Below are 25,784 nucleotides of genomic sequence, written 5' to 3' on the forward strand. Positions count from 1 at the left end.
TATAGTATTAGTATTTGTATAAGTATAGCATTTACCATAAGTATTGACTCTATGTTGACTTTATTTATATTGTAATATCCAAGGCCCAGCTATGACAAATTGAGCAACATGGATTTCAATAAAGGCATTAATTGCTGTTTATTCACTGAAGATTTATGGAAGATGCGGTCATAAAAGTTTTCATGTTGCCAGAAAATGGCAACGAGCCAGATTTGTCTCCTGAAATGTGACTTGTTGTTCTTTACTGTATTTAATCTGCATGCATGTAGCAAAATGTTTTCATTGCTGAGCACCATATATTTAAATGGACAGTTTCCATCCAAACTAAAACAGTGCAATTGTAGATGTTGGCCTGTACAGATAATCTACGTGGCTTCATAATGGCCCTTACTCACTAGTTTGAAAAATAAGAGATGGTTCATGTTTCACAGAAAACACCCACACACATTCTCCTTGTACTGAACAGCTTGTTCTGAGTCTTTATGTTTTTCTGTGTGTGTGTATTGGCAATCAACACAACCTGCATACATGTCATATTCTCAAGCTAATATCCAATATTTACTTTTGGCCCACCTGCAGTTGGATATCAAGCTAAATTCTTACCTGAATCATTTTTAGATATCAGGCAGCACAGCTTTGACCCACACTCATTTATTAGCAAAAGATCTATTTTAGTCGTAATATGTGTGTCACATCTCTAACTGTTGCAAAACAAGCCGACGGGTGAATCCAACCTCAGAACAAGAACACACGTCAGCTCCGTGGGATTCTAAAACTCAAGAGCTTTAACACGGCTGCTCTTTTACATCAGATTTTTGGAAATTAGTAGCACTCAAATACCAGTGACATTAGGGCCATAAAGCCATTTTAGCAACTACATGCTGTCTCTGTGATTTGTAGAGTTTGTAAACCGCTTAGATTACATGAATGTGATTCTACGCTACACTGGGTTCTTCATTGTGCTGGTATTTAGAGATGCATGTGTCTGGTGTCTCCGACTAACCTTATTCATGCTTCTCCTCTCCTTTTCCCTTTATAGGTTCTTGCCAGTCTGCGAACAGTGAGAAGTAACTTCGCTGTTCTTACACATCTGCAAGATCGTGTGGGAAATAAGTAAGATCAAGAAAGCAGACTGGATGACTAACCGCTTCCTGTGTTTATTATAATTCATCTGTTTCATCTGTTTCTTGTTTCAGGAGGCCATCAAGCAGCAACCAGCCATCCATGTGTAAGCCATGTGTTGCAGGTCAGTGTTAATATTCCTGTACAGTGGAACAATGTGAGGTTAATATGCAAATGATTTCATGCTTTTGTCTTTTTATAAAAAGGGTTGCTTTGTTTTGACCCGTTGGTAAATATGAATACTGTGTTTCTCAGTTGTTGATTTTAATGCATGAAAACATAAATTTGGTGTTAAACACACAACTTTTCATAGCTCTATTTTGAACTCATTTCGAACAGGATAGACACAACAAGACACGACCAGCAGAAATTTCTTAAAGAGCAATAGCAGAGCTTTGTATTGCCTCATGCATTCAGATGTTTTCATAATAGTTCTTTTGATGACCTGCAGCATGTGTTTGTCCTTTCAGAGGAGCCCTACCAGAAGCTGGCAGTGGAGACCCTGGAAGAACTGGACTGGTGTCTGGACCAGCTGGAGACGCTGCAGACGAGACACTCAGTCAGTGAGATGGCATCCAACAAGGTGAGGTGACATCCAACTCAGCTTCATATGGAATCTGCCAACTGAACAGAAGTTGAATTTGCAGTGAACCTGCAGCTATGTCCAACGACTTCATTACTGGTCTTTAGAGCGGTATGTCAGCTGTTTGTATTACCTAAAAACAAATGCCAAATGTTTGTGCATCCTGGTCAACTTATGTGTCAACTGTACACACAAAAGTTTAAAGGTCCCATGTTGTGCCCATCTTGAACAAATTGATGAAAGTATCACATATCCCTAGAATGAGCCTTCAAAATTTTCAGCTAAAAATACCACAAAAAATATCAACACTGTTCTAAACAGGCTGTTTCAGCTTTAAATTCAGCTGAGCTGCTGCAATCCATGTCCACTTCAGGAAGAAGACTCTCACTGCGTTTCTGATTGATAGCACAGAACAAAACCATTGACCACAAGGCAGCTGACATTAACATAAACACGTGTGAGATCTGGACTTCCGATGGCTTATAACTTGTTTCTGAGTGACTATTTTACATCAGGGGCTGTGTGGTGCAATGGTCAAGTTTCTGAACTACTGATGAGAAGGTCAAAGGTTCAAACCCCGATGTGGGTTTTAGAACAAGGCCCCTAACCCTCTCAGCCATGATATAACGATGGCTGATCCTGTGCTCTAACTCCAATTGGGATATGTGAAAAACAGTGTTGTAAAAACGTATTTGTGACAAATAAAGGCTTCTTCTTCTACATAGAATTGGCTCTGAGGTGGCTGCTGATTAATAGAGTGGCTACATTTCTCTCAGTATTTCAAACTGACTTGTGGTCATTCAATCAAAGCTAATGGCAATGTTAGCCATATTAGCTGCGAATGTGCTAACACTAAGGATTTTCCCACTGCTGACATTGCCATCAACAATAAAAGCAGTTTGCTGGATCTTCAGTTCCTCAGCTGCTGGGAGTTCATGGAGACTGTTGTGTTCCCTTTTGCAGCCAGCAGCAGAACATTTGTTGAGCTTTGCTTGTGGCTGAGACATTTAATAGTTAGCAGAAGCAGCTCTAGAGAGTAAGCAAACCTAGTAGACTGAGAGGCAGCTGCTCTTTATGAATGGCTCATCTTGTGTGAAGCAGGCAGTGAGAAGGAAGACCTATTCAAAATTTTAGCTGGATGGCTATTGGTTTCTTAGTTGAAATGTGGCTCAGCAAATTTTTCAATGGCTCTTAAAGTCTGGAGCCTATATTGTTGCAGGGAGACTTAAGAGATGTCAAAAATGATTTTCTGCATATCTTAGCTTTTATTTCACACCTCCAAATTTATAGCAACCGCAAAAACACAAGAGATGGGTTTTGACCATGTGGGGACCTTTATGTTCTGTAGGAAAAGCAGTCTGTGACTGAAAAATCGAAACCACAATAGTTAAACATTTTGTCTTTGTCTCAGCTGTCTTTTAAATGATGCTTTGATATACTGGTTTAGAAATGTCTCCATTGACTAATTCTGATTCTCGTCTTCTGTTCACATTAAGGTTAAATGTAGAATCCAATTTTGTCCCTCTGTCAGCTGTGGAAAAAATCTTTAAAGCCATTTCTTGTTGTCAGTGTTGAGACAACATCTCTTCGTCACATGTACGGAAAGAGAAACTGACTTCAGCAGTATGAAGCAAAACACCAGAGTTCATGAATGGTGCCTTCTTCCACCGAAAGAGTTAATTAGCATCTCTCCTCTCTGCTTCTCTCTGCTGTCTGGCTGCTACACTAAAACCTCCTCCATCCCTCAGTCAGCCAATCAGATCCCTCTCCTCCAACCAGCCCCTGAAAAACAGACTAATGTGATTGGATAGGGAGTGGGGAACAGCATGCAAGGCGGGGGAGAGGGGTTCCTCAAAGCCTCTCCCTCCCTCTCTCCCTCTTTATGTCTCTCATTGACAGTGTGTGACAGTAGTTGGATAAGCGACTGCAGTCACACCCTTCTTCCCCTGATGGTAGATCACATCTCCAGGCTCCCCTACCTCAGCCCACCCCCACCTCACCCCTCCTACCCCCCCTCATCTCCAGGACAGCACCTGGGACTGTGAGAACTTTCATTTCCAAACGGACTTCTTTCATGTGCAGACCGTCCCTGCTCTGCATGGAGCACAGCTGAGGGGGCAAATTACAGCAGATCACAAAGCAGGCAAACTTGGATTTTAGCTGCCACTAACATCAACATGCGCAGGTCGACATGCCTGCGTCGGCACTCTGGGTTTGTCTGTGCTGGAGACTCAGACAGGTGAGCAACGGGGAGCGCTGCTGGCTTTCCTTGTTTACAATGGGATCTATTGATCGGCAGTGCAGGCTTTGCAGGGGGCTGAATGCTGAGTGAGCCTGACTGTCAGATCTGACTCAGGATTGGATATACAAACGGGCTAAACATTCAGAATGTGTGTGTGTGTTTTTGAGAGAGTGACAGATAGAAATCGAGAACACAAAGGCCAGACATTCATGTTTGACGGAGCAGTTGCATGATTTGTAGTATGATAAACAAAATCTTAAGAGCAGTGGTTTATGGACGTAGGAATGTGTTGCTTTTCATATGTAAACATAAATGCATGTGAGTGAAAGCATGAAAGTACTATATCATGCAGTTATATTGGAGACGTCACAGGAGAAATCCATCAGAAGATAAATACCAGACACATGTTGTTTGTAACTACAGATGTTGCTGTATGTGCCTGTGTGCGTCCATATGTGTGTCACATAGTAGCCGTTTAACCACTGCAGCATCACTCTCTCACCCAGATCCCCTTCCTCCTCCCTCAGGCACCACGTGCCGAAGCTGTTACATAATCAGTGTGGAAACTACCGCTGCGATAAAATTCAGGGGGAGACACTGAACACTTTTGTTTTCAAAAAAAGAAAACCTCTTAGCAGCGTATATCAGCAGTCTTCTTTATTCACTACCAGCAGTAAAGATTTCACCCTGGTGTCTGTCAAAAGACAACTACAGCTTATTTTTTGTGTTTTCTAAAACTTCACAAACATACATGAGACATTTGGACATTTCAAAGGAATATTCATGGGCTGTAGTCTGTTCAGACAGAGATAAATGTGGTAGAATTACAAGTGCTGCAGTGCTTCATTTTCACAGGCTTTAACCACAGTGGAGCATCTTGTGTTGGTAAAGTTGTTTGAACTTTAACTGTGAACATTTATGAAGCAACCAAGCAATATGAATGATAATGCACTGTTTTTCTTGTGTGTTTGTTTAACTTAGTTAAGGGAGGCACAGCCTGACCAACTTGATTCATATTTTATACAGAGCATTTCACTTACAGTGTACAGTAATACACATTTTTACCATGGTTTAAATCTGTGTTCATACTTCCATCTGTTTTATTACTCAAACATATGAAGATTTTATTTCTTGGTTATCTAGAATTGTATCTGGGCAGGACAATGATGTAGTGATTCGCCTCATAGAAAGAAGGTTCTGGGTGTGCTGGAGTCTTTCCGTGTGGAGTTTACATGCTCACCCTGAACCTGCTTCGTCCCACAGTCTAAAGATATGAATGGCAGATTCATTGGTGGGTCTGAATTGGCAGTAGATGTGAGTGTGAGCTGTCTAATTGCGTTTGTCCTGCAAGGCACCGACGACCTCTCCAGCGTGTACGCCAGCTCTCATCCAATGTGAGCAGGGATAGGCTCCAGTCCTGGTGACCCTTTACAGGGTAAAGCAGGTCAAGCTGATGGATGGATGGACATTGTATCTCTCTCTGCATCTACCATGTTGTCATTGTATGCAATTACAGATTAGCAAGAAAAACAAAACACGCTATGGGATTTTTCTATAGCCTATAGAAGTGAGGTTTATTATCTGAGCCTCACCATGCGAAAAGAATAAAATATAAAAATCTCATACTATCCTCTTCCAGGAGGCAAACATACAGAAACGTTTTGGGAAACCTGTTTTTCTGTAATTTTTTAAAACACAAAACCTCCCCTATGTTCTCATGAGTTGACAGCTACATAAAGCTGCCACAATGAAATGCATTGTCATGGTGCAGTTAGAAAACACTACACTTTGTCTTTGTGTGTTTCTGTAATCTACATGGACTAACCATGTTTTGTTTGTTTGTGGACTTTGTCTTCACATCTGCACAGTTTAAGAGGATGCTGAACCGTGAACTGACGCAGCTGTCGGAGACAAGCCGCTCAGGGAATCAGGTGTCAGAGTTCATCGCCAGCACCTTCCTAGGTGAGTTTATCACCTGAAAGACAAAACTGACAGGGCACCGACTTTGTCAGGGCCTAAGCCCAGAAACATTAGATATTTAAACAAGAGAGTTCATACACCTAATGACCACTGTATGAGGCACATCTGACTAAACTATATGAGGTCTAATACTTTTGCTGCTTTATATCCTTCATGAAGGTCATAATGTTCATTTTTTGGTGAAAGTGTTTTATGAAGGTGTTGATTAAACATTTAGAAGCTTTCGTTTCTCATGCTATTGGACTATACAGTGTTATACAGAAAGCTGCTTCTAATAGTCAGTGAACCTTCACTGAAATGTGCTAGAAAACAAAATACCAGAACACATTACCACTCTTTAAATTACATTTTGTACCATTACGTGCTGTCCGTGGTGCGGCTCACCTCCTCAAGAAACATATTTGCATAATTACATCACCTGCCTTTACCGACTGTTCTGCTGTCACTGGCGTTATAGGACCATTAGACCAGACTGCTGTTCAGCTTATGTGAACGCTAGCATGTCGTCCAGGATGGCATGTATAAGATAGCGAAAGAAATAGATAAAATTTAGAGTAGGATAGGAAAGAGAGCAAAAACATACACTTTTAAAGAGAAAGTAGGGTGTATGTTTCAAGTAAGGACAAGAGGATTCAAGGATAAAATGATGATATGGAAAAAAAAATTATGTGAATGGAAGTGAAAAATAAGACAAGTATAAATGAAAGAGTGGTGCTTTTGAAGGGAATAGTGTGGGAAAGGGAATTTTTCAGTAAATGTGGAAGAAAAAGAGCAAAGGGGAAATTGTTAAAGTAAAAAATATGTAAAGCATTTTTTTTTCCAAACTGAAAAAATGAAAAGAGCATGTTTCTAAAGGAGGGGAAGGAACAGAGCAGAGGACAGATGGAGAAGGTGAGGATTTTTCCCTCTCTCAAACAGAAGGAGGCGCGGCAGCAGACAGCATTCCCGGGCACATTGTGTGGCGTTGTCGTAGCAACAGGGTGCAATATTATTCGAGGGCGTGTTGCATCAATAGCAGGCTCAGTCTTCAGCAGCCCCTCTGGCAGGATGGTCCAGCCGAACGAGGATGGAGCTGTCAGTCGGATGTCGTTTTGATATGAAAGCCTCGGCGTCAAGCCTGGCTGCATTTGGAAATGAACACCATGGTTTTGGGTGTGAGGAAGAGGAGGCTCTGTGAGAGAGGTGAGGGAGGCCAGACAGCGCCTCGTGTGACGCTGCCACTCAGGTCATTGTGCATCCGTACCGTGGCGTGTGCTGGTATCTGTGCTCAGATCTGGATGTTGTTCAAGCGGTCAGTGCTGATTAAACAACCGTGGATGGAAAATCCGGAGGATGGTTTGTGGACGTGAGGTGAAGCACGCTGTCTGTGATGTCAAAATGGGATCAATATTTCCTTGGTTTGTACAAAAAAATGGATGAGTCATTTGCTGCCGGGAGACCACCTTTGTGTCAACAAATCTCGCTGAGATCATGTTGATGATGTCGCTGGGAACCTTGCTTTGGTGATTTCCATGTTTTTCCTTAATGGATTATTCTCTCCACTGTGGGCTCAAAAATATCTCCAGCTTGTTTACGTGATGAAGCCTTTACAGACCTGCATTTGGAAAAACATGAGAAGCGCCTTGCCATCAACCTTTAAACAATGCTGTGCTCAGGAGAAACTGGTTCTTATTTTCTCCATCATCCTTAGCTTTTTGCTTTTGGTATTCTGCACCTAAATGCCACATTATCATAAAAACACATTGCTTAAACTTACATCTGTTTACATGGCAGGGGGTTTTATGTACTTAATATACTTGATATAGACTTTTTTTGTTGAAAAAGTATTGTTTGTTTTTTTTACCTAATTGTGATTCAGGAGCATTGCAAAGTCCAGTTGTTCACAAGGTCATTAACACACATTCTGACTCTGCTATGCTAAAAAGAAGCATGCATGCATTCTGACCTCAGTTCGACACCGAAAATTATTAATCCTCATGTCTTTGTGTGTGATATTTAGGGGAATTTGCTTTTGGTGGATAATGTCTTTATGTGACACCAGTGCTGTTCAGCAAGGTGACATATAGCACAATTGGTTGTACTCTGAAAAGACATACCTGAGAGCAGATTTCCTTTTAGTCTGGTTTTATCACCTGAGCTGAAAGAACGTACGAACTGACTGGTTTCTGATCAGCTGCTGTGAAACGAGTCCAGTTCCTCAGTGATCGCTTGTTATTTTAGTCATACTGACCTCAGTTATGTGTCAGTACATTGGAGAGGAAGGTAACTTTATGATATTTCACACCTGTGGTACACATATGTGCAGCTATGTATATGTGTTTATAAAGTATATGTTAGAATGTATAAAATGTGTAAGCTCTTTTTAAAGGTACTGCTGAGCATTTACTGTAGTTGTGTATGTTGGTAGCAGTTGTAGTGACGGCTACTGTCCCGTATGGTGCAGTTATGGTAGTGCAATGCTATGTTATATTGATGAAGTGCTCTTAAAGTTGTACAACTACCACTTGTGATTCAGTTCTAATACTGTAAGCAGCAGCACTATTAGTGAAATTTAAGTGGCAGCTGTAGTGGTAGTCATAGAATTTAAGCTAGCTGGTGAATTTACCAGTAATAACATTTATTATTGCAGTAGTGACTGTGTTTGCATAATGATCGCTGTCATGTTGGCATTCTTATGCAAGCAGCTATAGCAGCAGTTTGATAATTAGTATTAAATTAAAGGAAAAACCAACATAGAGGGTCTTAGGAAGATGTTGAGCCACCAGGTGCCACCCAACCAGCTTCACCTCTCCTTGGCATTGATTCTGCAAGTCTGTAGAACTCGACTGGAGAGATGAAACCCCATTTTCTCCAAAACAGAGTCCATCATTTTGTGTTTTCATGATGGAGCTGGAGAGCGCTGTCTAATGTTTTGATCCAAAGTTTGTCATAGGTGTTCAGCTGGGTGGGGATCTGGTGATTGTGAAGGTCACATGATTCACATCATTTTCATGCTCATCAAACCATCAGTGATCTCTAGGACCCACAAGATGGGGCGCTGTTATTTTGAAAGAGACAATTGCCATCAGGATAGAAAGTTTTCATCACTGAATAAAAGCCATCATTAAAGGAAGAATTGGACCCATACCAACTAATTGGACACTTTCAGCTGGTGCAGAAGACACCAAGTCACCTGGAAAGACAGGCTCCTTTCAGGCCTTGTTATAAAGTTGAGGCAAAGATGTCGTTTCTGACAAGACTGGAGACTATTAGACGTTGTTTTCCATCAGTGCTGGAGAAAGAATGATGCATTTAGCAAGCAAAGAAGGATGCTCCCACTTCAAAGACGTGACTCACAGACGCATCATATGGTTTACCTCAGCTACTGCAGGTTTACCAGCTAAAGTTTCTCCCTCCCATAAGGCAGATAAAACAAAGTAATCAAGTGACAATTAAGCATTGTCGTCTTTTAAATTGCACAAAGACAGAAGTGGGTGCAGTAAATGATGTTGCTTTCATGGTTCATTTGTTCATGGTTCTCATGAACAGAACTTGTAAGTAATCTGCACCTGCGGATGTAATGAAGCACACGTCAAGTTTGGCAGTAACTTAATGTGTGCGTTTGTTCACGTTGCAGAGAAACAACATGACGTGGAGATTCTGTCGCCGCCTCCGAAGGAGAAGGAGAAGAAGAAGAGGCCGATGTCACAGATCAGTGGTGTGAAAAAGGCCACGCAAAGTCCCAGCTTAGCACCTGCCTGCATCCCTCGCTTCGGAGTCAACACACCCCACGAGAGCATGCTGGCTAAAGTAGGTATCACACATCAACACAAGACAGAAACACACACACACAAATGCACTGTTCTTTACATGTTCTGTTTTATTTCCCCAGGAAATTGAAGACATCAATCGCTGGGGTCTGGATATATTCAAAATAGCAGAATTTTCTGGAAACCGCCCTCTGACAGTGGTCATGTACTCCGTCTTCCAGGTACAAGATCACTCAATTAGGAACTTATCAGCAAGAAAAACATGATACATTACACAACTATAAATGTTTGGAATCCACTTTTTAACATGAGGATCAATGTTGTTAATTATGGTGTAAGATTCAGTACAACATAAATAAATTTCAGATTATTGTGAAGTTTATATATTTTACAAGCTGGTTAAAGGCAAACTTGTGGCAACTTCTGTGTTCATGAGAGGGAGCTGGATGGAGAACTTTATTCGTGTCACTGATTCCGTCGGATGCAATTGACTGACTGATTGTGTCCTTCAGCCTTCAACACCACACAAAAGACATCACTGTTGTCTGTAGTTCGTGATTTATTCTTGTTCCTCTTCACCTTTACAGGAGCGAGACCTTCTGAAAACCTTTAAGGTCCCAATCGACACCTTCATCACCTTCATGATGACCTTGGAGGACCACTATCATGCAGACGTAGCTTATCACAACAACATCCATGCAGCTGACGTGGTACAGTCCACCCACGTCCTCCTGTCCACCCCCGCTTTGGAGGCGAGTTGAGAAGACGCTGTTGTAGCTTCTGGTTACTTTGCACACTACAATAGGCACTTATTGTACTGTGCAACCATATCACAGCTCCAGGGCTCAGTGGACAGAACAGCTGAGTTCCTTTAACTTTTGAATAAATGTGTTTTCTCCTCTTTGACCTCCCCAGGCGGTGTTCACAGACCTGGAGATCATGGCTGCTCTATTTGCTAGTGCCATCCACGATGTCGACCACCCAGGAGTCACCAACCAGTTCCTCATAAACACCAGTAGGTTCCTTTCTAGCTCTGTACTTTGCTTCCACAATGAACCTTGAATAGAGAAGAATTACATTTAAATAGATGGAAGAGACTGTGGAAAAAAATAACTAGATTTTAGGATAAACCTTCTGAGCTCCAACCAGTTTCTAGGTGTTTCTTTGGTCATGACACATTTTTATTCACTGTGGGTTCATTTTTCATTGTCATATAAAGTCTTCTACTTCTGTGAAAATGGATACTATGGATAGCAGTACAGAGAACTCCAAAATGTCTTCTGTGCATTATAAGAATGTTATGATGTCATAAATCACACAAAAAACACAAAAATGAAAGTTGAATTTGTTTGATAATTTATTTTATATGAACTGAAAAATCCTGGAATCTACATGTACAAATTTTCCAAGTGCCCCCAGATGTGACCGATGTTGGAAAAAAACGGATGACTCTGTTTTACCATTTACATTTTCTATTAGTTTCAATACTTTTCCTCAAACACACTGCCTACAGTTCAGCTGAAAGAAGTTTTTTTATGTGTCTTTTGGTCACAGCTGAGCCACTAATGGCTTTATGGTTTTACCAACAAGCATAAAATATTGAATTATTTAACAAAACCGTAGAGTACACTGTTTAGTTTTGGCAAATTTCCAAATAGCACAAAAGGATTTTGACAAAATGTCATGATTTTAAGCATAGATTTAGTTCATTTCCCAACTGAATCACAAATGAGTAGTTAAAGGACCATCGTAAAGTTGACAATCTATCAATTTGTTCTGTTTTCATAGTTGGTAGTTTTTTTTTTGTTTTAAGCATTTTCAACCTGCATTTCTCCAGGTTCGGAGCTGGCGCTAATGTACAATGACGCATCAGTCCTGGAGAACCATCACCTCGCTGTGGGCTTCAAACTGCTCCAAGAGGACAACTGTGACATTTTCCAGAACCTCAGCAAGAAACAGAGAGACTCCCTCCGCAAGATGGTGATCGACATGGTGAGCGTGCTGCACGTTTTAGTTCATGTACTGATACAATTTTTAGTTGGACTTTCACTTTAAAATATGTTTTTCGTAGTGTGCAGTTATGTTTTTGTGCACTAAAAGACTGCTGATACTTCGGAAAAAGGCTGTTTCCAAACTATATTCATGCATGTCTGTAAAAACAGAAATTTACACAATGGGCAGTTGCAGCTTCCCTTTTCCGACTTCAGCTGCACAGAACGAACAAAAGCTGAAAGTCAAAGAGGCAACAGGCAAAAATCAATAAATAGTATTCTTAATTCCAAAAGTACTATGTTGTGTTGTGTTAATCAGTGGCTGTTATGCCTTGTCTTTCTTTGCTTTAATTCTGTTTAATCTGAAAACACTCGATAATCCCACATCAGTGTCAGTGGGTGATGCTAAAATTGGTAGTTGAGATTTTTTTGCTGTTAAAGTGTTAAATAAGAGTTTTAATGAGGGACCAAAATACTTCAGATTGAAATAGAAAACCTGAGGAAAGTGATCCTGAGTCATACAGGACTAAACCGCAGCCGGACACAGCTCAGGTTAAGCTCAGCACTGCTGCAGTGAAGCTGATCGATGGTATAGCAGTGTGCTTTTGCTTTGTCAGCGTTAGATTTAGTGACTGAAACACTGCAAGACAAACTATCACTGCATCCTTTCCTGCCTAATCACAGGTGTCAGTTGTCTGAAGGAACAGTACACACGTGTGAAACATTTCAGTGAACTACACTGTTTATTGTTGTTGCTGTCTGTAGGTGCTGGCCACAGATATGTCCAAACACATGAACTTCTTGGCAGACATGAAGACGATGGTGGAGACCAAGAAAGTGACGAGTTTGGGAGTCCTGCTGCTAGACAACTATTCAGACCGCATCCAGGTTAGACTCACTCATCAGGGTATACATCCTGAAGGCTGTGTAAAGCTCAAAACAGAAGACTTTGGTAGCTGGCCTTCCTAATGAGACCGTTAGACATTTTGCAGCTCATTCAGAATTCTGACACTTTCCCACTGACATACTCCAAAAGGAGAGAATACATTACTTCAGTTTTTAAATCCCTGCACTGGCTTCCAGTTACATGTAGATTTAAATTTCAGGTCATCATTATTGTTGTTGAATGATCTGTCCCACAATGTGTGTGGTGTTTGTTTCATGCAAGACTGGAAGGTCAGATCTACAGGGATTGGTCAGTTAGTCAAGTTCAGAGTTCAGGCCAGATACAGTAAAATGGCATCCTCTTGGAAATATTTGCCCCAAATTTAACCATTAAATTAAGTAAGTTAAAGACTGTTCTTTTGTCCACTGTTTAAATGATTAGTGTAATGCGTAAACACTGTATATATGTGATGTCATACAGGTAATTAAAACATAGTAATATTGTACAATCTACATGACAGATCAACAGATTTCCACATATCTGACATACATGTGCAGCACCATCTGATGAACAGCACAGATTTTAGGTGTATTTTAAACATTTTGCAGAACAGAACAGTCAGATCCAGTATATCAGCATCATTAATCTGGCATCATGTTGAATGTTTGAATAATTATTTCTTAAATTTCTCCAGGTGAAGACTAACTAATAAGAAGTGGCTCTCAGATGTTTTTTTGTATTAACCTGCAATCTCGCTAGCAGTGAACACTCAGCTGTTAGCACATTTGACCATGCAGTCTGTGTGAAGGTGCTGCCGCCTACTGGACACATAATGTCATTACATCTGCTGAACAGAATGAAAGTGATGCTAAGATCATGAAATGACTGGCATTTATCCTCTGTTTCATTCAGACAAATCTGTGTTGTTTTGTTTTTTGTATCAGTTTAATTGTAAATTCTAATTTGTGTAATTTCCAGCTACACAAAACAGCTGTAAAAACTTTACCAAGGAAATGCTCTATTTTACATTTTCAGTTTGCTAGAATAAACAGTAGGTGAACTGAGGTGTGCAGTGACAGGTGCCATCACCAGACATGCCAAAAAAAGGTCAACTTCAGAGCATCAAACTGCAGAGAAAATACATCAAATGCCACCCACACTGATCGATTCACAGCTGATCATTGCTGAAGCACCAAGATCACCTGAACACAGGATGTTTCTGGGTTATTCTTTATAGTGAGAATTTAGGATCAAAGTGGATCTGAGTCTGACTGAGTCCTTCTCCTTCAGGTTCTACAGAACATGGTCCACTGTGCCGACCTGAGCAACCCAACCAAACCGCTGGAGCTTTACCGCCGGTGGACGGACCGCATCATGGTGGAGTTCTTCACCCAGGGAGACAGAGAGCGAGACAAGGGCATGGAGATCAGTCCAATGTGTGACAAACACAACGCCTCCATAGAGAAGAGCCAGGTATCAGTCAGTGACAGGCAGCAAAATAAACAAAGATTTAAATTTCCTTTTACCTTGATATCAAGCAAGTTATTTCCCAACTTAGCAACCTAAAGCTGGGGCTGGCAGTCATTTGTTGGTGTCATTCAGGAGGAATTTTACAGTAATCTCTTAGCATATTATAAGCAGGGAAATGTAGAGAGGAAACTACATATCTCCATCTTTACAAAATCAAGCTTGTGATGGGAGCCTTCGTCCAATCACAGGTGTTTTTAGAGAGGTGGCATTGTTCCTATTGGCTATTCAGTAAATGCAGACTAGTGCATCTTTCTGTAGAAAGAGGAAAACCGTGTCTGAAAAGGTGCTGCAACAGCTGCTTACACTGCAGAGCATCCAAGAAAAGGACGATGAACTTATCAGAAAAAGAAAGTGTGTGAAGTGTACTCATAGAACTCATGCAGTATCTACAGCATTTCCAGCCTGCTGTTACTTTCCTGGACAACGTGGCAACTTGCTAACTGTATTTTCCTATAATATCAACGTATTGTAGTGGTTGGTGAGACTGTGTTGATGGAGTTACAATGTAAGCAAGCCAAGAGTGCCTTTATTGATTGTTGCTTATAATTTAGCATTCTGCTAATCGTAAAGGCCCGCAGCTACAATAGTTACATTTTCATGCTTTTAATCAAGCTTGTATCGGGTGTACATTAGAAGAACATTCATATGCGTCCGTTGGTGGGAATGGCTTAGGATAGAACTGTAGAAAGACACCTGTATTTTCACATTTCTGCTGTTCATTTTGGGTTTTTTGCTTTTTCTAGATGTGTGCCTAGTTTAGATTTAATGGAATGAGGCTAAACTTTTTGATATAACAGTACAGTAGTTGTGTAGAAATGCTGGCACACTGTTTATCCATTGAGCTGATGTATAAAGACTTCCATAGGTCTGTATGACATCTTTACTTTATTGTTCGTGACCAGGTGGGGTTCATTGACTACATTGTGCACCCTCTGTGGGAGACCTGGGCGGACCTGGTGCACCCTGATGCTCAGGACATCTTGGACACACTGGAGGACAACAGGGAGTGGTACCAGAGCATGATCCCCCGCAGCCCATCGCCCTCCAGCCCCGAGGAGCACCGTGCTGAGGTCGGGCCAGGAGGGGGCGCTGTGGGAGCAGGAGGGGCCCTCCCTTCAACAGGTGGAGGAGGAGGAGGAGGGGGAGTAGGGGACAAGTTTCAGTTTGAACTCACTCTGGAGGAAGAGGAGGAGGATGAGGAGGAGGTGGAGTCTGACCTGGAGAGCCCCCAGGAGGAGGAGTTCCAATCGGGCGGGGAGAGGCACCGGGACTCCCCCTCCCCCTCTCTGTCTCCAGACCCCCGCAGCAGGTACCGCCCCCCCTCGCCTCATCCTTCTCGGACCCTGAATATGGCTGGCATGTCGGTGCGGAGCCCCCAACCCCACAGGACACTGGCCTCCCCAGGCAGGGAGGGCACCAACAGGGACAGAGAACTGAGCCAGGAGGGCGACGGCGTGACGTGTCTGAGAATGGGAACGTAACAACCAGCACAACCTGCCCCGCCTGAGAGACACGAGTGCTGGGTGTGTGGAGATGGAGGCAGGGCAAGCCTTTAACCAATAATGTCTGTAAAATCACCACAGTCCCTTTACACTGGAGACAGCCTCTCTGGAGAACAGAGGAACGTTCCCCCTCTGTTTGGTTTTTATTTTTCAGCAAGAAGAAGAGTTTTAGCCTCTCTTTGGGTGCCTGATAGGCCTTTGTGTCCTGTCCTGGTTTGTTGTAGCTTCAGTTTGTGTCCCAGACAAAAACTGCTGCATTTAAACTGGGAAGAAGAGCGGAGCCAAGGCCTGTGCTCTAACAAGAGGCAACAAAGGCAAAGGAAATGTCTTCCTCCAAAATAACTGTGATAATCGGACATGAATGATGATTGAGGATCACGGTGGTGTGACAGGGTCTTGGAAATTATTTTGCACCATAGTTTTAGTTTAGGATATGAAATTATTGAGTCGTTGTTGGAATAAGTGAGTATGATTTCTTTGTTGAAGAATGGTGTGAGAGATGAATCATTTTACCAAATACAGGATGCAGATGAGCTGCGAGAGAATCGATGGACTTTAACCTCAGGGTATGAAGAGAAACATAAATCTAATGTAGCACAGATGTACTGGGTAACCCCGGCCTGCCCCCTGAACCCAAACTGTCTTTCCTGTTTGTTTTACCTCCCAGAGACAAAGGGAGATTTTGTTTAACCTGCGTTTCTCTACAATTAATTCAACCCTTTAATAGTGAATTTGGCAACTGAAGCAATCAAATCATGTAAACTTAAACCAGCTTGTAGCACCAAACAAACTGAACACTGAAGAAGACTGCACCCCAGTCTCACCTGGTGAAAACACAAAAGACACCACCTGTATAACTAGCTTTTGTTTTTTAACGCAAGATGGTTTTAAATGGTGTCGCTGCTTCAGGTTTTAAGTTTTGAACCATTCTTTCTTGTACATTTGCTGGTCTCATCTGTGTATGTGTGCTTTGAAAGCATTTTTTTAATCAGGGTGCCTCCAGTCCGCAGTAGCACTTTACTGTTTCTGCCGTTCAGCTCTTCTATTCAGTCACACAAAGGGCTTCACCCACTGTAGGCCTACTGATCACTAAAACGCAGTACAGGACATCTGATTAGAGGCACCAGAAGGCAGGGCAAGAAAAACGAACCACCCGACCACAAGTTCACAAACTCAGCAGAGGATTTGATGGACTCTGTCGGTATCAATTCTCAGCCCTCTCGTGGTCACATAATGTTGGAATTATAAGACTCCGTCTGTCTTTTTGCTAAGCTTTTGTTTGTTCCACATTCACTAAAGTTTGCATCGAAGTTTCTCAAGCTAACAGTTCAGAGTTTCTGTTAGTTTGTGGCACAAAAAAGATCTAAAAAGGAGAGTGAATCACTAAATACTAATACAACCAGCTCTGTCAACTTTAACATCAATCCGATTGAGTTACGTCTTTCTTCCTGAGGCAGTTTTATGCCTCCGACATTTTCTGAACAATCTGAGGTATGAAATTAAAAACATTGTGCCTTCTGACAGTGCTGCATCCTGAGAAGATAGCAGCCCTTTTAAATGTACAGTACAAAGAGTTTTGATGTCTCATTTGAAATGTATCCAGATCTTTACTGTGGCGGAGCTGGTGCTGTCAGGTGGTTGATTCAATCCTGCTGGGATTTTTTTGTCCTCATCTACAAACTTTTTAAATCTACAAGAAATCTGTGTACACCTGAAGGCACTTTTAAGCAGATGTGATATTTTTGTGGAAAAGTGTCCCCCCCTCCACCTTCAACCTGAATTGAATGAGAGCCTGGCTGCTTTTTCTGATGAAAGAATAATGTGGATTATAACAGTTGTGTGTGTGTGCGCGTGTGTGTGTCAACAAATCCCATGAAAAGACCAAACACACAATGAACTGGTGCTACAGTGAAGTATTATCTGTGTAGCAGCTTACTCGTTTGTGACATCCATTGTCCACAACTATAAAAGCACACCAATAAGCCACAGATGTTCCTTCATTAGGATTAATGTTATTTTTTAACATTCAGTCTGTGCTGTGTTGCTGATGTAGACGCTCTGCAGTTCAACAAATGTGAATGAATCTGTGACTGAAAAAAGCCTACCAAAACTGAATTATTTGTTCCAATTTTAGGAATATTTGCTACAGCTGAAAATGTCCAGCTGTCATATTGAATTACTACACTAAATTTGTGACCTTCAAAGATTTAGCGAAATAGCAAACATATTGTTTGTTCTGGTCATTTCAGAAGTTTTGTTCACAACAAAGAAAAAAATAATGCCAGCCTTAACCAATGCAGTGGATTATTTTCCACCATTTCAGTTGGCACAAATAGGCAGATAAAGGTTCAAGGAAAAAATTATTCTCAACTGCTTGATTCTTCCAAAATCATTCAGGATCTTATAATTCCAAAAAAAGAAGGTGCGTTTTCCTGCCCTGCCGACAGATGCTGACGTAGACATCATGAAGACCTCAGTTTTCAAAGCTGGTGACAAAAATGAATGGCCTGTAGTTCAAACTAAACAGATTGTGATCCATCAGGTTGTCAGTCTTATTTGGTAGATTGTGCTCGACTGGGATAAATGTGTGCCACAAGTGTTGAAAACACACAAACACCTGCCAGCCTACAATGCTGTACATTTTTACACTAGAGATTTTAACCTGATGATTGTATCAAAGTCATTAATTAACTTTATAGTGTTAGTTTTTACAGATGATACACGTTAACAGTATTTAGAGCGGACATTTTAATAGATTTTGTGCAGCTTAGGATCAGTCTGTTCAGCCCTTTTCCTAATCAGATAGCTGAGACTTGAGAATGTGTGTAGTTTCAGGTGTTTCATGACTTTCATGTCTTTCTGTACCAAGTACACGTTCAATCTAGAGCAGTGTTTGTCGCCGTCACTGAGGTAGAGAGACCAGGAAGTGGGCAAGCACTACACAAGATATGACGCTCCTCCTGGTCAGGCAGTAGTAGAAAACACTAGTCTAACAGTATTTCATTCATTCAGCTAGTAAGCTTTATTGATCAGCCTTTCATGAGATAGGAGAGGTTTGAGCTTTGTGTGAAAGGACCACTGTGCTGTTTTTGAAATGCTGACCGTCTTAGACATTTTATTTCCATTTTTATGATGTTTTGAAAAAATATTGAAATATTGAAAAAATAGAAAATTGCTGATATGCAGGCTTCACCTGATTTGAAAGAGCACATCCAGGAGCTAGAGAACACTCATTTTAAGTTGATTGAAGGCTTCTTCCAAGTAGATCTGAGCAGCAGAAATATTTATTAAAGCAATTAAATGCCAATCAGAATTTCGGTGCTGCAGTTTATTCATATATAGCACTTTTCTTCCCTCCAGTGTCTAAATTACCCACATACGTGTTCACATGCTGAAAATGCCATGCAAACCTCCACAGCTTCACGGTGGGCCAGAAGTTTCCATACATAGGAAAATAAACGTTTTATGTTGGACAACCGTTTTTATTTATATAATGCGCTCTGTATGATAACCATTGTTTCAAAAGCACATTCATACGTGTTTTCCACTGTTGCTGACCTTGCATTAGCACAGTTGAAGTTATGCTTGTAATATCGTTGGTGATACGTTCTTTGAAAAGATTTATGCCTTGTATCTTCACCTGATACACCATAGACTTCACGTGCCCCCAAAGATAGCGTCAAACGCATCTTCTAGGGTATATGAAACATCAGAAAATATACATTATACATTTTCCTATGTATGGAAACTTATGGCCCACTCTGTGTCTTAGTTTTTTTTTTTTTTAATAGAGTTTATACTTGCACACAAGATGTGTCAGAATCTTATAGGCTGGTTGCCAAGAAAGTTGAACCTCTTAGGCTTTTCTTGAGTATCACAGAGGACTTGGTGTTTTTGGCTTCCTTTAAAAAAAAATAATAATAACTTTCAATTTTTTGGGTCATGTAGATTGCAGTGAAGCTTCTCCTCCAAATGCTGCCACAGATACAAAAAATGTCTCCAAACAAAAACCAGTCTCTAGAAAGCTAAAGTTTTTTTGGCATTGGTTAGTTATAGTTAATCAGTAATTCAGACTGCTTCACACTGATTAAACAGCTCTCTTACTATAGAGAAAAAAAAAAAAAAAAAAACCTTGCTAGGTTTTAGTTTCTAGTGTGTCCATGTCTAATAAAATAAGAGCTGAAACAGCAGCTATAAGCCAAAGGGATACATTTAAATTCAGTCCTTCCCTCCATGTTGTTGCAGTCTGTTGTGAACACCATCTGTAAGCTGCCTGGTCGCTCTCCTGCAGCACAGCAAGTGATGAATTTTTACATTTCCAGTTAGTATAAAGCAAACTGAATCAGGGTAGAAAGTTCCTCTGATACATAAAGCAACATGACACTCCTAAAGAAAAATGTCCTTTTTACAAGTTGAACATGGCATTTTCATCATGTAGAATGCTTTTTAACATCCAAGTCATTTTTTGAAGGATTTTTTTGTTTTTCAATGTGAGGGATAAGGTTTGCATTATAAACAGTACTGTGGCTCTTTACAGGAACACATCAGTGCCATACAGTGTTAAATGTGTTGCGAGCAGGAGTCTCTACTTTGGCTCTGTTAGTGTTGCGCTGATTCCGCCTCCATCACTGTTCATGCCGTCTCGTTTTCTCAGCCTCTGTGTCGTGCAAACTTCTATAAAAAGATATTTATTCTTCAAAACGTGTCTGTCGAGACAAAGTACTGTAACATAGGACATTTGATTTTATGTTCTGGAGCCTAAAAATCAAGTATACTTTACAAGTATGTATACATCTGCCACTCCAATGTTTGTCTAAAGAAGTTAACTATATTTTTGTTTCGCATTTTAAGCCAAAAGAGTCTCGGGAGTTCAGGGTGTTTTAAGTGAAAGATGCCAATAAACTACATGGAAATTCACAACCGTCTGGCTATGTTTTTGGATGCTTTGATGTAGTACAACTCAGATTGAATCCATATTTAAACCCATGAAACACAGGACAAGAACAATTTAATAATCTGCTTTGTGGCACTAAAACTCAGGATATGCTGATATTGATTACAAATATTCTGTAACACTAAACATAGTGAAGTATTTTAATGAAATACTTCACCGTTTTGCCTGCAGAACACACACACACATATTGTTTGGTTCAGCAGAAGCTTCTGTTCAGTCGGACCGCAGCTCCAGTGCAGGCTGGAGGCTTCACGCCCTGTTGACACAAATCACAGAATTACACTCTGTACAGAAAATATCCATTCACCAAGTAGAAAAACATTTAGGTGACAGTGCTGCTGAAACAACATAAGATTTCTGCACTGAAAGGCATTGTGAGATTTTAATGTAATGTTGAAATGTGAAAAAGTTTAAGCTTTTTTGCTAAGATGCTTGTTAAAAATGACTGAAAATTCCTCACAAATCCAAAAAATGATTTTTTTCCCCCCTGTATTCAAACTCGTATCTCAAAGTAACAGCAACAAAAAGTTCCTAACCTTGTACAGCTGACAAACCAGTTGGAAAAGGGAGGACATCACCTTGTCTTCATTCTCTTCTGTGTATTCCTGTAACAATTTGTAATCATTAATTATGTGCAACATTATGTTTATTCTGTAATCCCTGATTATTTCCTCCATTTGCAATAGTCACGAGACGTTCACTTGTACAGTTTGATGAGTCACTTAGTTTTACATTTTAACCAAACTTTCATCTTTACTTCGCATTCTCAGGAATTTTAACTTTTCTAACCCAAAAGAGATTCTATCTGCATCCACAGAAACTGTTGTAGAAACTCCAGCTGCAAAACTCCTATTTCTTTACTTCTAACAACATAAAGCCATAGTCCAGAGATCCACTTGTGTTTTGTTTGTTTTTATTACCCCATTGACGGTGACCCAGGGGACGAATGTGTGGGCAGGGTTCAGAGCTCTGGTCATGACAGCATTTTTGTGCATCAGCTGGTATCCCAGATCTCCTTCCACACAGGAGTCAACAGTGGACCAGGAGACGGAGGGAGCGTACAGCTGGAGACACTGAGGCGACAACACAGAGGTAGTAACAGCGTACAATCAGATACAAAAGAGCCAGTACATGACAAGCAAGAGTTGTCATTTTATTTCCTTCAGGTGAGTCCGAGTTACACCAGAATGAATAAACCAGTTCAATGTTTAGAATATCTGTGCAGGTTCACAACCAGTAGAAATATGGCAAAAATGGGAACTTGTCTGAATGTACAACCAAGAAAAGACACCTTCACTCTGGTTCTGATATATACACACACACACACACAACTGTGCAAAAATGTCAGTTGGTACCCTAGAACACAGGATTATTAATGTACTTCACAGGAGCTGTTCATACCACCTGCTGCAGAATTTCTTATTCTTGTAGCTGATGACAGTTCTTGATGACTCTTTGGAGTCACTGTAATGTTGCAGAATGAATTCACCAATCAAATCTCTTCTTAACAGGGCTAGGATGGCAGATAGGAGTCTAAACATCTGAAGTCTGTGAATCTTCTACATGATGCAGTTTATCTTTTATGCATTCATCTTGATGCATGCGTTTTGTCTGACATTGTATGACTGTGGTCTTGAAGATTGAAAAGGCACCCAGCTTTAATTTCCACGTCATGAGATTCTGACAAAGTGAGTTGAGGCACTATATTACTGAGAAGTATACATAATGTCTGTAATACATGGCATCTAGATTTTTATTGGACCACTGATTTGGTAATCAAGGCATTTATGTAGTTGAACTGAATAATTTGTGCACCAACAATACATTTGTTAAAGTAGCAGCTGACAACTCCCACCTCCAAATTAGTTTATCCAGGCAGTATTGCTCAGAATGAACATGGGGCAAAGCCTCTAGGAAGTCAATCTGAATGCTGACCATGTCAGATTATAGTCATTGCACAAACAACATTTATCTTGTAATGAGAAGTAAAAACCAGAGCCATTTGCTAATTCAACATCCTGCAACTGGGTGTGGCCAGCTGCATTAGATTGTTTGGATATGCTTGCCTTCGTTTTCACATGCTAGTAATTTAGTTTAGATCCAGTTAAACTGTTAACTTGTTTAAAACTCATTGCATGGGTTGCCTCCCATAAAGCTGTGACCAGCAGGTCGTGCATTCAACAAAAACAGGAAATTACAATAATTTGAGTGTTGAGCTGAATCACAGGACATGGGACTGAAAACTACACTTCCCAGAATGCACCAGTAGCAGAAAAGAGGTGATCAGTGATAACTGATCTAGAGCACCTGGGAAAGACTGAAGAGAGCTCAGCCATTCAAATAACCTTCAGAGGAGAAAGTAAGGAAAAGAACAAAGGAGATCCAAGTCCACTCATGGATTCAGCCCAAAGATGCCAATCGTTAGTTGAATGTTTGTTTGCTTTCATGGTGTTTAAAAATCTTTCTTGATATGGTCAAGTTTATGTTAACTGCTGTTGTATTGGTGAATGATAGCATTTGCTTATTTGATTTTATGCTAAGAGAGTTTGAATTAAGAGGTTTCATTTTGAGTTTAAAGTAAAAATATAGACTATATACCTGTTCTGTTAAATGTCTAAGCTTTACTAAAATGTTGATTTCCCCCCCCCCCCCTGTCTTTAAAGGTTTACAACCTATTGCTATTGAAATGCTGTGACCAACCAACTAAAAGGAAAATAAAAAGTTAGAATCCTGAATAGAGTTGTCCTCGTGTCCTTTGAACTGAAAGAGAGGTAGACCCGACATGGAGTAATAACCAAAACTATCCAAATAAGGACAACTTTGTTACTCACAGGCTGTGCAGCACTGAGAACATCTGCAGACGACTCCATGCAGTAGATTATGTGAAATGCAGCCGAGGGCCCAGTTAAATGGATGATGCAGGCCTAAAGAAGAGATTAAATAAGAAAATCTTTGCATGTCCATTATGACACAAAGCTTAAGGAGTTCACTTGCAAACCTCAATCATGTTTCCTCTGCACTCAGGCTCTCCGTGCTGACAACTGAAGGGTGAATTTGCTGATGGAAATTCCTACAAGAGATGGAGGCGTGTGCAGGATGTTAGTGGTTTATCGTAGTCTAAATGTTCTCGGTCAAAAGTGTCAGTTTCTACAACATCACGTCTTATTTCTATTTTACAGCTGCTATGCATAAACAGAGGCCAGAATATCCCACCTGAGCGTTCCCATAAGGCACCAGAGTGACGGCCATGATGTCCTGCAGCATCATCCAGGTGGGGAACAGCTGCTGGGTAATGAACAGTCTGCAGTCTGGACACATGCTCTCATAGTACAGAGTGATGGATACCGGAGGAACAGTCTGGTTGGGCCGAATGGCATTCAGCTCCATACACTGCTTATGAACCTACACAATGAGGGGGGAAAAAAAGCAAGAGCTGTAAATTTACATTTTTATCGTTAACCATGAAGCCAAACAAATGTTTGGCACAAGTTTTAAAGATTTCCTGTTGAAGTACACTCAAATATAAGCTCAGAAAAGACATCGTGGTCTTTCTGGTAAGCTCAAATATATGTTCCTTGATCCCCTAGAAACTTCAATATATCTGCATCTAGAACCTTTTTTTCTTGTTTATTGAAAATAAAATGGATTCTAGCGTGAAAAGATTTTTAAAAAAAAATAAAACTTGAGCAGTGATTCTCCCTTTAAGCTGATTCTTCTACAAAATCAAACCTCACTCATTTTCACAAGCATGCCATGAAAAAGAGGGTATGATTTATATCTATCCAAACATGGTATTTAAATGGCACCAGAGCTCCATTTTGTCTAAGGGCATTATTCTTTTAAAACCGTTCCATTTTTTAAAAACTAAATTGAATTTGTAATAAACATACAAATTGGATTAAGAAAACTCTCAAATAGGAGTCTTTTTTTCTTTTTGCCCTAACTGTAAACTCTGGTGACCTGCAGTAGGCATTTTCTTTACACAGGAAAACAAACAATAATGATACAACAGGATTAAACGAATGAATGGAAACGCTACACTCTTTAGTTAGAGCAGCACAGTTAATTATAGAATTACAAGGCATGAAGTTCCTAATGTTTAAAAGAAAATAAAGAGTACTCCAGTTTTGGCTTTGACTGTCCATAGTTCATCTTTAAACTGATTAAGGTGATTAAGGGTTTATGTGATCACATGAGGAACCTCTGGTGTTCAATTTCTGAAGCATGACTCTCATTTAGGGCCAGACCAGGAACTTTCTGAACTCCACTGAAAACAATCTTCTGTACCGAAAAACAACACCCAATGATACCATTGATATTAAAATAAACAACTGTCAGAAATATAAAATTCTTCTCTCTTTCAGTGCTCTTAAAATAATTTATATTTTCCTCACATAAAGACAACTGAGCCGAGTACTTAATGTATTGATAAGATCATTGCACATTCTACCTTGAATAAAACGGAACTAATTAGACCAAAAACACAGGTTGCGACAAAAAAGTGTTTATAGCTGCAACACTTTAAGGAATAGTTTAAATTTAAGCCAACAATAAGTGAAGCTACATGCTAGTAAATAGAAAACTTTTACTTAAACCTTGTCTAGTTTCTACATCGACTGGTTTCAAACTGAGATAATGTGAAAATAAACGACAAAGAGCCTTTAAGGTGACTCACCTTACACTCCAACGCTATTTCCAGTGAGCGACACCACTGTGACGGGGGATACCGACAGGCCGGTTTGGGATGAGACATCCCGAAACATGTCCGGTAAGTACGGAACAGCAAAAACGCAGCCAGCAGCCCAGACAGCTTCATGTTCAGAGTCAGCCGGAGAGCCCACAGTGCAGTGAGGAAGGAGGACAGAGAAGACTGAAGCTGCTCCTCGTCCAGTCCGTCTTATCAGCGCGATCTTCCGCTTATTAACACCAGGTGTCATTTAAACCGTTGCTGCCTTCACGAACCTAGGACAATCCTGTTTCTGGCACCGTAAATGACAGAAAAACAATAATAAATAACATCTTACCGTTTAAAATTAGGATTAACTGGCGTATTTTAATCACTAACTCTTACCATTTATGAAAATACGCGCGTTGAAAAGAAAAACACAAACTGTTACTGTAACAGTCCAACAGTGGTTGTAAATCTTGTAACACTGAGATTCTGAAAACTTTATTTGTCCCCAGGGGGCAATTAAAAATAATAGTGCCCAGGTTACCTTCTTGTAGTCGCACATGAGTGAAACAG

The 25,784-nt window shown here is 40.5% G+C and overlaps 2 protein-coding genes and 1 long non-coding RNA gene across 6 annotated transcripts in view; 2 read left to right on the top strand and 1 right to left on the bottom strand.

Moving 5' to 3' along the window:
- The window catches only part of LOC110963451 (cAMP-specific 3',5'-cyclic phosphodiesterase 4D-like), a 90,270-nt gene extending 69,765 nt beyond the window's left edge, over positions 1-20,505 (top strand). For 3 of the 4 annotated variants that reach the window (XM_022211831.2, XM_022211832.2, XM_022211833.2), the window contains 12 exons: positions 1,040-1,113; positions 1,197-1,246; positions 1,593-1,705; positions 5,816-5,909; positions 9,544-9,716; positions 9,799-9,897; positions 10,264-10,428; positions 10,592-10,691; positions 11,514-11,668; positions 12,433-12,555; positions 13,844-14,026; positions 14,986-20,505. In XM_022211831.2, coding sequence (XP_022067523.2) covers positions 1,040-1,113; positions 1,197-1,246; positions 1,593-1,705; positions 5,816-5,909; positions 9,544-9,716; positions 9,799-9,897; positions 10,264-10,428; positions 10,592-10,691; positions 11,514-11,668; positions 12,433-12,555; positions 13,844-14,026; positions 14,986-15,564 — 1,908 coding nt within the window. In that variant the 3' untranslated portion in view covers positions 15,565-20,505. Of the gene's footprint in view, positions 1-1,039; positions 1,114-1,196; positions 1,247-1,592; positions 1,706-1,733; positions 3,945-5,815; positions 5,910-9,543; positions 9,717-9,798; positions 9,898-10,263; positions 10,429-10,591; positions 10,692-11,513; positions 11,669-12,432; positions 12,556-13,843; positions 14,027-14,985 lie in introns of those variants that run through there. The other variant, XM_051947062.1, reaches the window with a different exon arrangement.
- A 71-nt stretch (positions 20,506-20,576) lies between these two features.
- Positions 20,577-25,555, bottom strand: ifi30b (IFI30 lysosomal thiol reductase b). The gene is made up of 7 exons (XM_022211834.2): positions 25,215-25,555; positions 23,753-23,941; positions 23,538-23,609; positions 23,371-23,463; positions 21,460-21,612; positions 21,076-21,144; positions 20,577-20,795 (listed from the first exon to the last, which is right to left on the bottom strand). Exons 1-7 carry the CDS (start codon positions 25,353-25,355, stop codon positions 20,736-20,738), a joined length of 777 nt encoding a protein of 258 aa, XP_022067526.1. The 5' UTR covers positions 25,356-25,555; the 3' UTR covers positions 20,577-20,735.
- LOC127533605 (uncharacterized) lies at positions 21,501-23,855 on the top strand. The gene is made up of 3 exons (XR_007941368.1): positions 21,501-21,705; positions 23,564-23,637; positions 23,719-23,855. It is a non-coding gene; the product is annotated as an uncharacterized LOC127533605 (long non-coding RNA).
- Positions 25,556-25,784: the final 229 nt, after the last annotated feature.

This window comes from Acanthochromis polyacanthus, chromosome 4 (genome assembly GCF_021347895.1).
Source record: "Acanthochromis polyacanthus isolate Apoly-LR-REF ecotype Palm Island chromosome 4, KAUST_Apoly_ChrSc, whole genome shotgun sequence".
Taxonomy (NCBI): domain Eukaryota; kingdom Metazoa; phylum Chordata; class Actinopteri; family Pomacentridae; genus Acanthochromis; species Acanthochromis polyacanthus.

What these genes read in the sequence shown, in the direction of transcription:
- ifi30b (XM_022211834.2), bottom strand. Translation starts at nt 25,355, where the DNA reads ATGAAGCTGTCTGGGCTGCTGGCTGCGTTTTTGCTGTTCCGTACTTAC. An exon ending in AAATAGCGTTGGAGTGTAAG is followed by an intron (nt 23,942 to 25,214) that starts GTGAGTCACCTT and finishes CTCATTGTGTAG; the next exon opens with GTTCATAAGCAGTGTATGGA. An exon ending in TTCTCAGTGCTGCACAGCCT is followed by an intron (nt 21,613 to 23,370) that starts GTGAGTAACAAA and finishes TTGTCGCCTCAG; the next exon opens with TGTCTCCAGCTGTACGCTCC.